Source organism: Elephas maximus, chromosome 12 (assembly GCF_024166365.1).
Source record: "Elephas maximus indicus isolate mEleMax1 chromosome 12, mEleMax1 primary haplotype, whole genome shotgun sequence".
In the NCBI taxonomy this organism is placed as follows: Eukaryota; Metazoa; Chordata; class Mammalia; order Proboscidea; family Elephantidae; genus Elephas; species Elephas maximus.
In genome coordinates this window covers 42,324,173-42,338,785 of record NC_064830.1, presented here as the reverse complement: position 1 = coordinate 42,338,785, position 14,613 = coordinate 42,324,173, and the positions used below count along the sequence as shown (strand labels likewise).

Genomic DNA, 14,613 nt, shown 5'->3' with positions numbered 1-14,613 from the left:
AAGTAGACTGCCACATCTTTCTCCAGTGGAGTGGCTGCTGGGTTTGAACCACTGACCTTCTGGTCAGCAGCCAAGCACTTAACCACTCCACCACCAGGGCTCCCCTATACAAGAAACCCACTTTAAACATAATATCCTTTTATCGAATTCAGTATATTTTTTATTATTTTGTTTTTATCTAACAGAGATAGTGAACAATTCTAATAGCTGCATAACAAGGATAATTTTTTAAGATTGTTCTTTAGATAACGGTTTACAGAGCAAATTAGTTTCTCATTAAACAATTACTATACGTATTGTTTTGTGACACTGGTTGCCAATGCCACAACATGTCAACACTCTCACCTTCTCAACCTTGGGTTCCTGGTTTCCATTTGTCCAGCTTTCCTGTCCCGTCCTGCTTTCTCATCCTTGCCCTGGGCTGGTGTGCCCAGTTTTTCTCATATACATGGTTGAGCTATGTGTATTATTGATCGTTTTATGGGCCTGTCTAATCTTTGGCTGAAAGCTGAATCTCAGGAGTGACCTCATACTGATTAAAACGCTGTACGGGGGCCTTATTCTTGGAGTTTCTCCAGTCTCTGTCAGACCAGTAAGTCTGGTCCTTTTTACAACAAGGATAATCTTCAGTTATTTTATTTTTCTAGAAAATATGGATCAATGTTTTTTTTCTCCCCTCGCTAACCTCCTTAGGCTTAATATATAATACCTAGGGAACACAGATGATTTTTTTTTTTTAATTCACATCAAAAAGAAATTCTACAGAAAAAAATAATCAATATTTATATATTTTAAGACTTGCTATAAATTATGGCTACATAGTAATGGAACCCTGGTGGTGCAGTGGTTAAGAGCTATGGCTGCTAACCTAAAGGTAAGCAGTTCAAATTCACCAGCTACTCCCTGGAAACCCTATGGGGCAGTTCTACTTTGTCCTATAGGCTCACTATGAGTTGGAACTAACTCGAAGGCAATGGCTTTTTTTTTTTTTTGGACACGATAATAGCCTACTCACAAGTCTACTTTGTGAGAACAGTAATTACAGGTAGCTTATCCTAATGAAAACCCTGGCGGCGTAGTGGTTAAGTGCTATGGCTGCTAACCAAAGGTTGGCAGTTCGAATCCACCAGGTGCTCCTTGGAAACTCTATGGGGCAGTTCCACTTTGTCCTATAGGGTTGCTATGAGTCAGAATCGGCTCGACGGCACTGGTTTTGGGTTTTTTTTGTTTACCCTAATGATGGAAACCCTGGTGGCATACTGGTTAAGTGTTACAGCTGCTAACCAAATGGTCGGGAGTTTGAATCCACCAGGTGCTCCTTGGAAACTCTATGGGGGAAGTTCTACTCTGTCCTTTAAGGTCACTATGAGTCTGAACTGACTTGACAGCAACGGCTTTGGTCTTTTTTACCCTAATGATTTTCTTAAATATCATTTTGAATTTAGTCACTCTCTCCTTAAAAGTCTTCAGGAGGCTCCAGGATAAATTCCAAACACTTAGTTGGCATGCAACACCCTCAAAAAGCTTACCACATAAAAAAGAAAAAAAAAAATTTTTTTTTTCCTGCTCTAAATATAATATACTATATCTTCTTAACATCTATCAGGCTTTTCAAACTCTATTCCTGCCTAGATCACACTATCATAACTAGTCTTGAATGTTCTTTTTCCTTCTCTCTCTTTAGGCAAATTTTATATGAATCCTTCCCTGATCAGGCCTTTTTCCCTTTAAACCCTTAGTACTCAATTGAACATACCCCTCTCATCTGACATAAATATTTTGTACGTTTATTAAACTGATCCTTTGTTTATGCTGTATCTCCCCAACTTGTTAATATGCATCTCCACAGAGCCATCTTTGTACACAGTAAGTACTACATAAATGTTTGTTGAACTGAAAGGGAGAAATGAGGAAAATGTGTTAAGAATAAAAAGGAGTAAGTTCTAAGTCAATGTATCATATGTAACATTTTATTCTAAGCCAATGCATTATATATAATATTTTATAATAAATCTAAAACACTAAAATCTCACGAGACTGAAATGTTACAATGTCTGTCAAAATTTCAATTGTTTATCTCAAGGACCAGTAATTACCAAAAGATGATGGGAAAGAATAAATACACATGGACATTTTTGGAGGGTCACCGTCAACATGCCTAAGATGTGGTGTGTGTATCAAGAGTGTGCCCGCTGTGCCACGTACCTGCTCAGGGCAAACGGTGTTCATTCCTTGCATCTGCAAAGAGCTCATCTGCATCTGGCCCATCATGGGGTTCATATTCTGAACATTTGTGTTCCCACCTGCCATGGACACGGTGATGCTCATGTTGTTGTACACTCCTGGCTGTGCAGGTGTGGGCTGGCTCTGGACAGCTTGACTGAACACACTGTTGGCTCAAAAACAATACAGATTACATCCGCTGATCACAACGTGGGGGTCATGCGACAGGGCTCTGATTCTTAATTATAAGATGGAATTCCAAATAAAATACTTTACACTCTTAAGTTACATGTAAGGCTGTATCTTATTACAATCTATGAGGATTTAATATACTTTAGACACATTTTGAACTCTGTCCAAAGGGTTTAATGATTAGAAAGTGTTCATTTTAAGTTACAACTATCTGACCCAACATCAGAGATGCTGAGCTCCAATTATCTGAATAATTAAAGGAGTGTTGCACATAAGTAACTCTTTCAGATAACTAATGTTTACTCATTTATCCATCAAAACCATTCTAAAATTTATTACACTACTTTATTTTCTTAAACAGATAATATGTTATTTAAGTAAAGCATATATTACACATACACACACACCTCCCCCCACCAAACCAAATTCATTACTGTCAAGTAGATTTGGACTCATAGTGACCCTATAGAGTAGAACTGTCCCCATAGAGTTTTCAAGGAGTGGCTGGTGGATTCGAACTGCCAACCTTTTTGTTAGCAGCTGAGTTCTTAACCACTGTGCCACCAGGGGTCCATATATATACATATATATGGATTATTATATATACCCTCAATAAATGTTCACTGAATGAATTAACAAAGGAACGGATGATTCAAAGATGGCATTCTTAAATTGTGATTGCCTGTATATCTTCTTAGACTTAACACCTTGAGGAGGGTGATAATATCTTGCTCTGCTCATTCCTTGTTTCAACTACCTATAACGCCATTGCCTTTGGGTCAATTCCAACTCGTAGCGACCCTACAGAACAGAGTAGAATTGCCCCATAGGGTTTCCAAGGAGCGCCTGGTGGACTTAACCACTATGACACCAGGGTTTCCTTGTTTCAACTAGTAAGTGGCATATAGCGGGCACTAAGTAAATATCTGATGAATGAATGAATACGGACAGTGAATTGTGAGTGAACTATACCAGTGCTGTCAATTGAGGTGGCTCAGATTATTTTTATTTATAGATTTTACTGTAGCAGTGTTTTTTGAAGTATAGTCCAGAGACCATCCAGGAACTTGTTGAAAATTGAGACTCCCAGGCCTCACCCCAGCCCTAGAAAATTAAATTCACTGGGAGTGGGTACGGAAAGCTTCATTTCTACCTATTTATGCACATTCAAATTTGAGAGCCTTTATTCAATGTCCTACAGCTTGCTGTCGTTTTTCAAGGTTTTAGCTTTTGGCTGCTTTCACTATGTTGTAAACTAAGAAGAAACCTGGTATATATAAGCAGATGTTTTTATTTGGCAAATTTAATATTTTTAAAGACCACAAAGGTCTCCTCAGGCCTGAAGGTAGCTTCATGTCTTTCTCAGGAAGGAAATGCAAGTGGAAAAAACCTTTTTTTCCCCCAGAGGGCTTGCTTTCCTTCTTCATGGCCAAGTTCTAGACTGTTGTTATACCAAAGATCTCAAATGCAAAATAAGTTTCTATTAGTAAGTATGATAGTATGAAATAAACTTTAAGGAAATTTAATTTGAAACTTTGTATTTGGACCGTTCACACTCCAATTCTCAGTGATGCAGATACACATACCTAAGAGAAAAATAATATAAAGTGTACCTTTCATGGGTTCTACACAACAGCAAATATTTTATGAATATCTACCAACAGTTAAAACAACAAGCTGCTGGTAAAATTCCACCCATTTTAATGTTAATTCCAGAGAATTTGATTGAAAAAATTATTTATCCCACCAACAGCTTATTTTTTCCTTGCTAGCTCTCAGGTAGTAAGCAGGATGTACTGACATTTATAGCTTCCGGTAGATTAAGGTAATCATACTGAACTTAACAGGCCGAGAAACAGCCCATTCATGATGTCTGAAGAAAAGTAGCAAATTTCCCCTAGGTAATTATGAAACACAAATGGCCAAAGAAAATTATGTCGCTAGGAAATGGTGAATAATGCATCTGCGGACTATGAATGTCTGTACAATGTGTATGCTTCGGAGGCTGTGTCCCCACAACTAAAGGGGAGAGAAAAATCTGTTAGTCTACTGCCCATTCTCAAATGAGAACATTTCTGCCTTAGACAATGTTCACTTGTCACCACCGTGGAGCAGCAGGCCTATGAAAGTTAATGCATGCAGAAGCTTCAAGGACTGCAGCGATGCCATTCTTATTTTAAGAAGTTTAGGATTTAATTCCCTTTTAGATTTATATTTGGGACTGTAAATTAGCTTAAGTTTTTTCAAATTTCTGCCAATAATTCCATTTTAGTTTCTTCCATCAAGGAAAGTCGGCAATCTCAACCATTGTTTCAGGTCCTGGAAAGGACTGTTGGGTTCACTGGCCCTTCAAACCTAATACTTGCAGGACCCCTCTCTCACTCTGCTTTCCTGTCTGCCCAGGGGCAGTTATCGAAGTATTCTTAGGGTAGCATCAGGTATTTAAAAAACAAAACAAAACAACAACAAAAAAAAAACCCAAACCTATTGCCATCGAGTTAATTCCGACTCATAGTGACCCTATACGCCAGTGCAGAACTGCCCCATAGGGTTTCCAAGGAGCACCTGATGGATACGAACTGCTGAACTTTTGGTTAGCAGCCACAGCTCTTAACCAGGATTTCCATCAGGTATTGGGCAGTCCCTAAATCACAGAGGGATGGTGGGTGGAGAGAAAGTTGAAGACTTTTCCCGAAGTGGGTTTCATAGATGTTATAGGTATTAACAAGTGGAGAGGAGTCCCTGATCGAATAAGCCTCAGAAACAAAGGATTAAACGACAGAACTTCTTAGCTGATGAATGCTCATAAGCACTGGGGCTCTCCCACAAGACTAGTGATACACATGAACATTGCCCTATTCCATGACAAATAGGTTTGTTTAATCCTTCATTTCTCTTGCCACCAAAGAGATTATGAAAAAGAACCACAATACACTGTCTCTGAGCTCTATTACATCATTCCACTTAAAGATTCTCTAATCATTTCATGTTTTCATTCCTTCCTACCTACCAACAAAACCCTCCCATCTGCCCCCATGGCTAGCTAGACTCTTGGTATCTTGACAGCAGGGCCTTTTCCTTGTGGTAGCTGCACTGTGCAACAGACAGTGAGTAGTCACAAAATACATGCTGTCTACACTGTCTAATAAGCTTCTGCACATGAACCAAATAAGCAAATGTGAATGTTTGACGAATACGTGATAATTATTTTATTTCTCAAATGATTTGGGAAAATGAAAGTTCACAGAAATTACTGAAGTGCTACAAAACGCCAAATCCACAGTTGAATCCAAATTCGTGACTTAGGAACAGGGAGTCTTTGTACTCATTCATTCAACAGATGTATACCAACTGCCTACATGTTCTAGAGGATGAACATACAGATATAAACAAAAACACAGTCCTTACTTCTATGACACTTCTATTCTAGTTGGGGAGCCCTGATGATGAAGCAGATTTACCTTGGTTGTATCATTCAGCCTTATGGCTTTAAATGCCTATCTCTATACTTACCATTCCCAGATTTAAATCTCTAACCCAGAGCTCTTCCTCGAAGACCATATCGTATGTCCAACTGCCTAAAGTAGTATTCTCCCCAAAACCTACGCCTCTTCTACTCTTCCCCGTATCAGTAAATGACAACTCCATTCTCCAATTATTCAGAAGAAAAACCTCTCCTTCTCTCACAACCCATATCAAACCCACCAGCAAGTCATGTCAGTTTCTTAGCAGCTCTCACTTCTTACCTATTCCACTTGTAACTTTAGTGCAAGCCACCATGATCTTTTTCCTCAATTACTGCAGGAGCCCCCTCTCGCCTTGCTTCCATCCTTGCCCCACTAATTGCCACACGGTGGCTAAAGTGATGCTTTTAAAACTTAAGGCAGTGTGTCACTTCTTTGCTCAAAACTCTCTAACAGCTATCCAACTTACTCAAAATACAATATAAAGCCTATAAAGCCCTGAGTAATCTTGCTCCTGAATAGCTCTCTGGCCTCATGTAATAGTCTCCTCATCATCACTCTGTCACACTGACTTCTGTTTCTTCTTCTGTTCTTCAGATGTGCCAGGTACATTGCAAACTCAGAGCCTTTGCATTTTTGAATCCTGCTAGAATGTTCTCCCCACAGTAGCCACATGGTGTGCTCTCTCACACTTCAAGTCTCTCCTTAAATGTCACCTTATTAGAAAGGGCTTTCCTGGCCATCGTTTCTAAAACAATGCCATTTCCCACTCCTGGTCCCTCTTTTCTCTGCTTTGTTTTTCTTCACAGTGCTCAATACCTGACATATCATGTGTTAGTCTGCTTACTTATGGTCTGTCTCCCCCAACTAGAATAAATACCAAACATGTTGCTATCGAGTTGATTCCAACTCATAGCGACCCTATAGGACACAGCAGAACTGCCCCAGAGGGTTTCTAAAGAGCAGCTGATGGATTCGAACTGGTGACCTTTTGGTTAGCAGCCAAGCTCTTAACCACCAGGGCTCCACAACCAACGTAGAAAACAAATAAAGAGAAGTCCTAGAATGAGCTCTAAGGCCCTCAAATGGAGGTCAGGGAGGTGAAACTAAGATAGGAGATGAGAGGAGAAAGTTGTCCCAATAAAGAGCGAGCTAAAGAATAAGTGCTTAAATATGTCAAATGCTACTGATGGTCGTTTGCATGTGGCATTGCAGAGCATGTTAATAACCTTGACAAGAACACTTTGATGGTTTGGTTGGGATGAAAGCCTGCATGGCTAAACAAGGAATGGGAGGAGAGGAAGTGGATAGAGGGTAGAGTTTCAAGAAATTTAACTGTAAAGAGGAGCAGAGAAATAGGCTGAGGAGACCTGTCAGCATGACTGTTTTTTTGAAGTTATATTTAAACGCTTAGGTGTAGGTATGGAGTGAGAGTTTAGTGCAATTTCACAGGGAGAGTTTTGCTAGATACAAGTACAAGAGAGGGAGAGCTGGGCAGGGAGCTGACAGTGCCAGTCAGGGAGTAATCACAGCAATGGGCCATGGAATCTAAAATGAGTTGGTGAAGGTGGGATTAGAATCCATGAGGAGACTAAATTCTTCTTATATGTTACAGAGACAGTTTCATTTCCACCTAATTTATACATGGTCTCATGGGGCGCTACACAGTTCTCTAACAGGAAGATTTCCTCTCTCACCTTTCAGTGAACTTTAAGAGAATACAGTCTTAAGTTTTCAACTTTAACTGCCTTACTTATTATGTTGTCAGATCAAACGGCTTCTCTGTCACTAGAACCGAGAGAAACCAAATTAAAACCCTTATAAAACTCAAGTGATGTGTGAAAAGTTCAGCAGCCAAGATATTGGGGAAAAAATGACTTTAGTGAGATAATTCTAAACAAAATGGGTAAGATGAGACCACTGAAAATCTAGAGATTCAAAGAGTGGTAAGGCAGAACAGCCTGAAGAGCCTTCAAACTTTTGTTGTTTTGACATCTTTCAAACATAGTGAAAACTATGTGCCCACTACTCAGTTCTACTGAATTCTAACATTTTACTATTCTTACTTTAGATTTTTAAGTGCTCTTTTAAAGGAAAACTTCTTAAAAAGTACCTATTTCTACATCTGTCTCAGGGAACTTCTGTTGCTGACAGGAATTGGGTGAAAAGGTTGGGAGCCACTAGATTGCTTTTCTGTACTGTAAACACACAAATTTGCCTTAAAAGTGACTTAAAGGATTTAAAAATCATTTTTCTTTGCATTATAGCTTCTTGTACTATGCAAGTGGCAGTACCCACTGATCTTTTATTTGGGCTGTGAAAATACGATCAGCCTATGAAGGAATGGCTGTTACGTGCTGTAGAGATGCTCATACATAAAATGGCCCCCTTACTTGCTGTTTCCCATTGCTCCTTGCTGCCAGGCCTTCATGTCTGGTGACTGGTAGCCAGAAGCGGGCGGAGTTTGCTGGAGCAGAGAGCTCTGAGGAGGAGGGATTGGCATTGGCACCATGGAGCTCCCAGGGCTGAGAGACGGAGCGAAGTTGGCCTCACCTTGGGAAACCATTCCTGCAAATTGACACAAATTAATTTATGTGAATACACTACAGATTAACCCCATGAAATACATTATTCCATTAAGTGGGGAAAAAATGTAGTTCCTTAAAAATAAGGCAGAAATTTTTAGTATAAAGAGACAGATAAATACATAATCATATAAACATAGTCTAGAAAAATCTCAAGAGCCTTTGGTTCATGTACGCTGAATGGCTTTTCTGTTTGTTTGCTGATGGAGGTTAAATCCAAATCCTGTTACCCCATTTTGGCCAAAGTAGAAGTCCATAAGAATTTAAAATAGTAAAAATGGGTTTCTTTTTACTTATTTTCTGTTTTGCTAGCACTTTCTATTCTTTTTTTTTTTTCTTCTGGTAAAATACATTTCAGTTAAATAGTTTTGAGGCAGAGAAATTTACAAAGTTGTGGAGAAACAGAATGTCATAATTTGATTACCCATAATTTAGTATAATTCCTTCAAATATTCCTCTATAAAATGTTACATAGCTTTGCATTCTGCTTCTTTCTCTTATCATAAGTATGTTTTTATGTCCTTAATGTCTCCGTAAACACAATTGCATGTGCTTGTACAGTATCCTACTGTGTCCTGTCATGGTTAATATAATGACTTTCTCTTCTGTGTTTGGTTAATCTGATCAGAGATGTAATTAATTTAGTCACTTTTTTTTCTGGAAGAGATTTAAAAAATATTAAAAAATTTCTGTGACTTGAGCCAGCTGTAGACTTACTACAGTTTCTTCTTTTTTTGTTTCTTTCACTAAAAGCTTAGCTACTCTGTTTTGGTAAAGTATATAAATAAAGCTACATATTGTCTCCTTGTTGCTTCTGTTTTATGTGATTTAACCTCTGGCAAATAACATTTTTTCATTTTTTTAAACTGTACTTTAGATGAAGGTTTATAGAGCAAACTAGTTTCTCATTAAACAATTAATACACATATTGTTTTGTGACACTGGTTGCCAACCCCATGACACAGCAACATCCTACCCTTCGAAACCCTGGGTTTCCCATTACCAGCTTTCCTGTCCCCTCCTGCCTTCTTGTTCTTGCCCCTGGGCTGGTGTGCCCATTTAGTCTCATTTTGTTTTATGGGCCTGTCTAATCTTTGGCTAAAAGATGAGCCTCAGGAGTGATTTCATTACTGAGCTATAAGGATGTCTGGGGGCCGTACTCTAGGGGCTTCTCCAGTCTCCGTCAGGCCAGTAAGTCTGGTCTTTTTTTTGTGAGTTAGAATTCTGTTCTACATTTTTCTCCTGCTCTGTCCAGGACCCTCTATTGTGATCCCTGTCAGAGCAGTCGGTGGTGGTAGCCAGCCAGGTACCATCTAGTTGTGCTAGACTCAGTCTGGTGAAGGCTATAGTAGTTGTGGTCCATCAGTCCTTTGAACCAATTCTTCCCTTGTGTTTTGGTTTTCTTCATTCTTCCTAGCTCCAGACGGGGTGAGATCTGGCTTTGAAGTAGCCTCAGTGCCACCATGGTTAAGTGCTCGGCTGCTAACCAAAGGGTTGGCAGTTTGGACACACCACCTGCTCCGTGGGAGAAAGATGTGGCAGTTTGCTGCTGTAAAGATTTACAACCTTGGAAATTCTATGGGGCAGTTCTAGTCTGTCCTATTGGGTCGCTATAGTTGAAATCGACTCAATGGCAATGGGATTTTTTTGGGTTTAAATGTCTTTTACTTAGACTATTTGGAGAAATATTGTTTTCGTTTATGACTTTAAAGGGTTTTTCCCCCATGATCTTTATTTTTATATAGATCGTATTTGCATTAATTCTATGTTTTTAACTATTTTGATTGTGATCCTTAAAAAATACCTGTCTGTTCTTAATCCATTTTAACCTTATTTATGATGAAATAATTTCTTTCAGAAACAACATATATGTGAGGGGGGCAAGATACTTATCAGATTCTGGATATTATTCTGTGGGCTCACAGTTAATAAGTAAGAGACTCCAAGTACATCAGCACGCTTTCTGACATCTCCTTCTGGCCTCATCTCCATTCTAACCCTTGGGTCTTCCTTATCAGATTAGGTGTTTTATTAGAAATAATAAATCTACAGGTAATGAATTGGAGGGGTGGTTAGAGTTCTCGTCCCAATTCTGCAACTATGCTGGATCTTGGGATCCTTGGATCAGGCAATCTAGTTCCTTCTAGCTTAAAAATCCTACAATTCTACCTTTGTCTAGACTATGTTAAGTCTCCCTGCTGAGCAGTAATTGGCATCACAGCCATTTGGAAGCAACAACTAGCATTAAGATTCATATTTCCATTCATTCTATCTTCAAAGACTCATTGAGCATCTACTGTCCTAGCTAAGCACTTGAGAAACAAGAATTTAAAAGGTCACACTTTGCTTACTCAAGGAGACTGTTATTTAAAAAGGAGAGCAGACAGGTTAACAAGTGGTTATAATATAGGGTGGTGAACGCTTAGGATTAGAAGTGTCAGGAAAGGCTTTCCAGAGGAGATACTTCTGAGAAGAGAGAGCAACAAGAATGTGGCAGGCAAAGGAATGATATTTTAGGCAGAGGGTACAGGATGTACAAACACCTAGAAGCAAAAGAGAGCAAGGTGCTCTTTCTCAGAACTTGAGAAGTTTGTTATGGCTGCGATACTGAGATACGGAGGGAAGAGAAAGTGGAGTTGATGAGTCTAGCTTTGGACAAATTGAGTGTAGGGTAAAAAAAAAAAAAAAAGGGTACTGGTGGGATATTCAAGTATGTGTGTTCAGTAGCCAGCTGTACACATGAGCTGAGAGGTCTTGCTTAGAAATTGAAAATGGGGTAATTAACATGTAGAGGTCACTGAAGCCACAGGGGTAGATGAGATCACTCAGGAGGGGGTGAAGGAGGGTGTTTACCACAGTTCACAGAAGTGTCCAGATGGACTTCAAGGAACCCATGAGGTGGGTACAATTTTTTTTTAAGTTTCTTTCATATTTACTTTGAATAAAACATTTAAAAAAAGATATAATTCTGTTCTTGCGCCCTCATTATCAGGGCATGATAGTCTAGCAGAATTTTGTTTTCAGAAATAAAACACACTCTGCCAGTACTATTACCTACATATTCCTTCATTTCCTTTGGGGTTTATATTAAGCTTAGAGATGCCAAAGCAAGGAGTGTAAAGCAAAGTTAATATATTCATGCTCTGATTTTACTATCATCAATTAACACAAGGAACAGCAAACTTCTTCTGCAAACAGCCAGATAGTAAATATTTTAGGTTTTATAGGCCATAAGGTAACTCTAACAACTACTCAACTATACAGTGTAAAACCAGCCACATACAATATACAAATAAGCATGGCTATGTTCCAATAAAACTTTATTTATAAGAACAGGAATTGGCCTAGATTAGGCTGGACCATGGTTTGCTGACCTCTGAAACATGCTGGGACATATATCTTTTAGTTTTTGTGTGGCAACTTTATTGGCAGTAGAAGCATAAAAACAACAAAGACCAAAGAACCCTTATATTTAAATTTCTTTAAGAAACAATAGTTCTTTTATTTGTTTTTTTAGAAGACTTATTTTGAAAAGGTAGACCTTTTCCAGAAATGGAATTTGTACTAACACAAAACCTGGTCTCGAAATCTTCTACCAGGCTGCTGATCATGTTGGAACAGACTTGTGGGGTAGAGCAGTGGAAGAAATTAAAAACACTGCATCTTTAATGTTCTTGTCCTCTCCAGAAAAACTGATTTTTCCTCTATTATTCTGAGGCAATTGACAGAAGAACTGATAGGCCCACCATTTCATTTCAGTATGTAACTAGATAAGACTACCGTTCTCTCCCACTGTATCTAGCTTCTGGTTTTTGTCCGTATTAGAAACGCTGACTTCGTCAAAGAAAATTTCTTATTTTTTGAAAAGTATCTTTGTCTGTCAGGGGTTGGAGGGTAAGAAAAGTCTTAATGGAAGCAGATTGCCAGGCCTTTCTTCCACAGTGTTGCTAGGTGGATTCCAATGGCCAATTTTTCAGTTGGTAGCCAAGGGCGAACCTTTAGCACCACCCAGGGACCTAGCTGACCATTGTTGTTGTTGTCGTTAGGTGTCCTCGAGTTGATTTTCAATTCATTGCAACCCCACGTGACAGAACAGAAAGGTCCCATATCGTTTTCTAGGCTGTAATCTTTACGGGAGTAGATTGCCAGGTCTTTCTCCCTCAGAGTCAGTGGGTATGTTGGAACCACCAACCTTTCAGTTCACAGACAAGCATTTACCCGTTGTGCCACCAGGGCCCCTTATCTGACCATTAAAAAAAAAAAGAAAAAAAAAAAAAAACAAGTTGCCAACTAAAAGTCACATAGAATTAACTAAGAAAAGTCAAATAAAGTAATTATTATAATTTAGGCCATAAAACTATAAAGAGAAACATAAAACCATGAGGAAGAGGAAGCAAATGTGCTTCATGACTTCAATCTTATCTGACACTAGGTTATTAGGAGGCCTTGTTCTTTCTCATTTCTAAAAATTTACTGTGGTTCTATTCCCCTCCCCTTCCTTACTGAATTTACTTAAATGGATAAAATGCAATTACAGGAGATTTTAATTTAATTTTCTTCATTATGCTTTTCTGCATTGGTCAAATTACCTGCAATGAACATACATTATCTTTGCACTCAGAAAACCCTACAAATACCATTAGAAAAGGAAGCATTAGAAATTGAGGATCCAATGCCAAACAAATTATCATTTAAAAAGAAAATAATTAATTAGAAATAAAATAATAAATGGAAAGAAATGAAAACAGCTATATTTATATCATTATTGCAGCAACACACTACCCCAGGCATTAGGATAAGTCTTGTTTCCTGGGAAGAAAAATCCAGGCAGCAGATAAAGCTCTTACGATGGTGGCAACATCTGGTTACACTGGTTATATCTCAACTCACTGTGTTCTTTATTGACAGGGACAAAGACCCGTGTTTAAGTCCATAGATCAATATTATCAAAATCAGAGCTTCGAAGCATTATCTTCTCAAGTGGCTTTGTCAAGGAATGGGAACAGGATATGAAGGTCTCTTTTTTGGCTTTCCAGAAAGCAGATTTTAAAGTATGTGACTGAAATTTGACAGAAGTACTTTTTATTTTTTTTCGTTGGCTGATTTTCGGAAGTAGATTGCCAGGCCTTTTGTCCTAGTTGGTCTTAGTCTGGAAGTTCTGCTGAAAGCTGTTCAGCATCATAGTATCCACTAAGAGATGGACGGTGGCTCTGCATGAGGTGCACTGGCTAGGGATCTAACCCGGTCTCCCACACAGAAGGTGAGAACTCTACCACTGAACCAATGTCCTATTTATTTTTTTTTAAGAAAAAAGAATCAAATAATCTGATGGGATTTATTAATGTTTGACTTCTTTATCTCCCTCCCTATGAATGAGATAGATCTTTTGATTTAAGGCTCTGCAAACAACATCGTGAATACTACTAAAGTTCTATTTACTTTTTTGGTCAAACTCATTTTGGAAGAGGGAATGGGAAGCAAGTAACTATACGAGTCTTCTAATGTTCGAGGAAATACTTCTGCAGGCTAAAGTAAAAAAGCCTTGTCAAATTCTTTGCATACAGAAACCTTAAGACGCATGGAAATACAAGTGTTTTGAAGGCCACTCTTATTCAGACAACCTTGCAATTAAAATAGGGATTTATAACCCTATTCTTGCTCACACAGATAGTGTCAGTAATATGAACCAGCCAAAGATGACTTCATTGTCTTGAGGACAAAGGAACTAATGTGGCATAATTTTGATTAAAATGTCTTAGAGAATTCTGGTACTCTTTGACACAAGCCTCCCTAGATACTTAATTTAACAGTCAAAGAATTTTAGCACTTGTTGCCATCAGAATGAAATGTCTAAATTGATTAGGCTGTCAAAGTTGATAAGCATATTGCCATGTCAAAAATCTCTATATAACCTCAATTTTTTATTCAAGTCAAAAGCAGCCTTCTCATTGAAATTCACTTTGAAGCAGCCTTGAAATTTACTTTTTTTTCCCTATACAACCAAGGGATATATTTCAGGAATTAGCCATTAATTTTGCATAAGAGTTTGATTAGGCATGGTAGATTAATCATATATATGTTTTATCATCTCTACCTACTAGAATCTCAATAAAATGATAGAAAAGGAATTTTTTAAAAAGTCATCACTT

At 38.4% G+C, this 14,613-nt stretch overlaps 1 protein-coding gene across 8 annotated transcripts in view; it reads right to left on the bottom strand.

Moving 5' to 3' along the window:
* The window catches only part of NCOA1 (nuclear receptor coactivator 1), a 277,613-nt gene that overhangs the window by 14,663 nt on the left and 248,337 nt on the right, over positions 1–14,613 (bottom strand). For all 8 annotated transcript variants that reach the window (XM_049902741.1, XM_049902739.1, XM_049902743.1 and 5 more), the window contains exons 19-20: positions 8,273–8,447; positions 2,206–2,389 (exon numbers count right to left, since the gene is read on the bottom strand). In XM_049902741.1, coding sequence (XP_049758698.1) covers positions 2,206–2,389; positions 8,273–8,447 — 359 coding nt within the window. The remainder of the gene's footprint in view (positions 1–2,205; positions 2,390–8,272; positions 8,448–14,613) is intronic.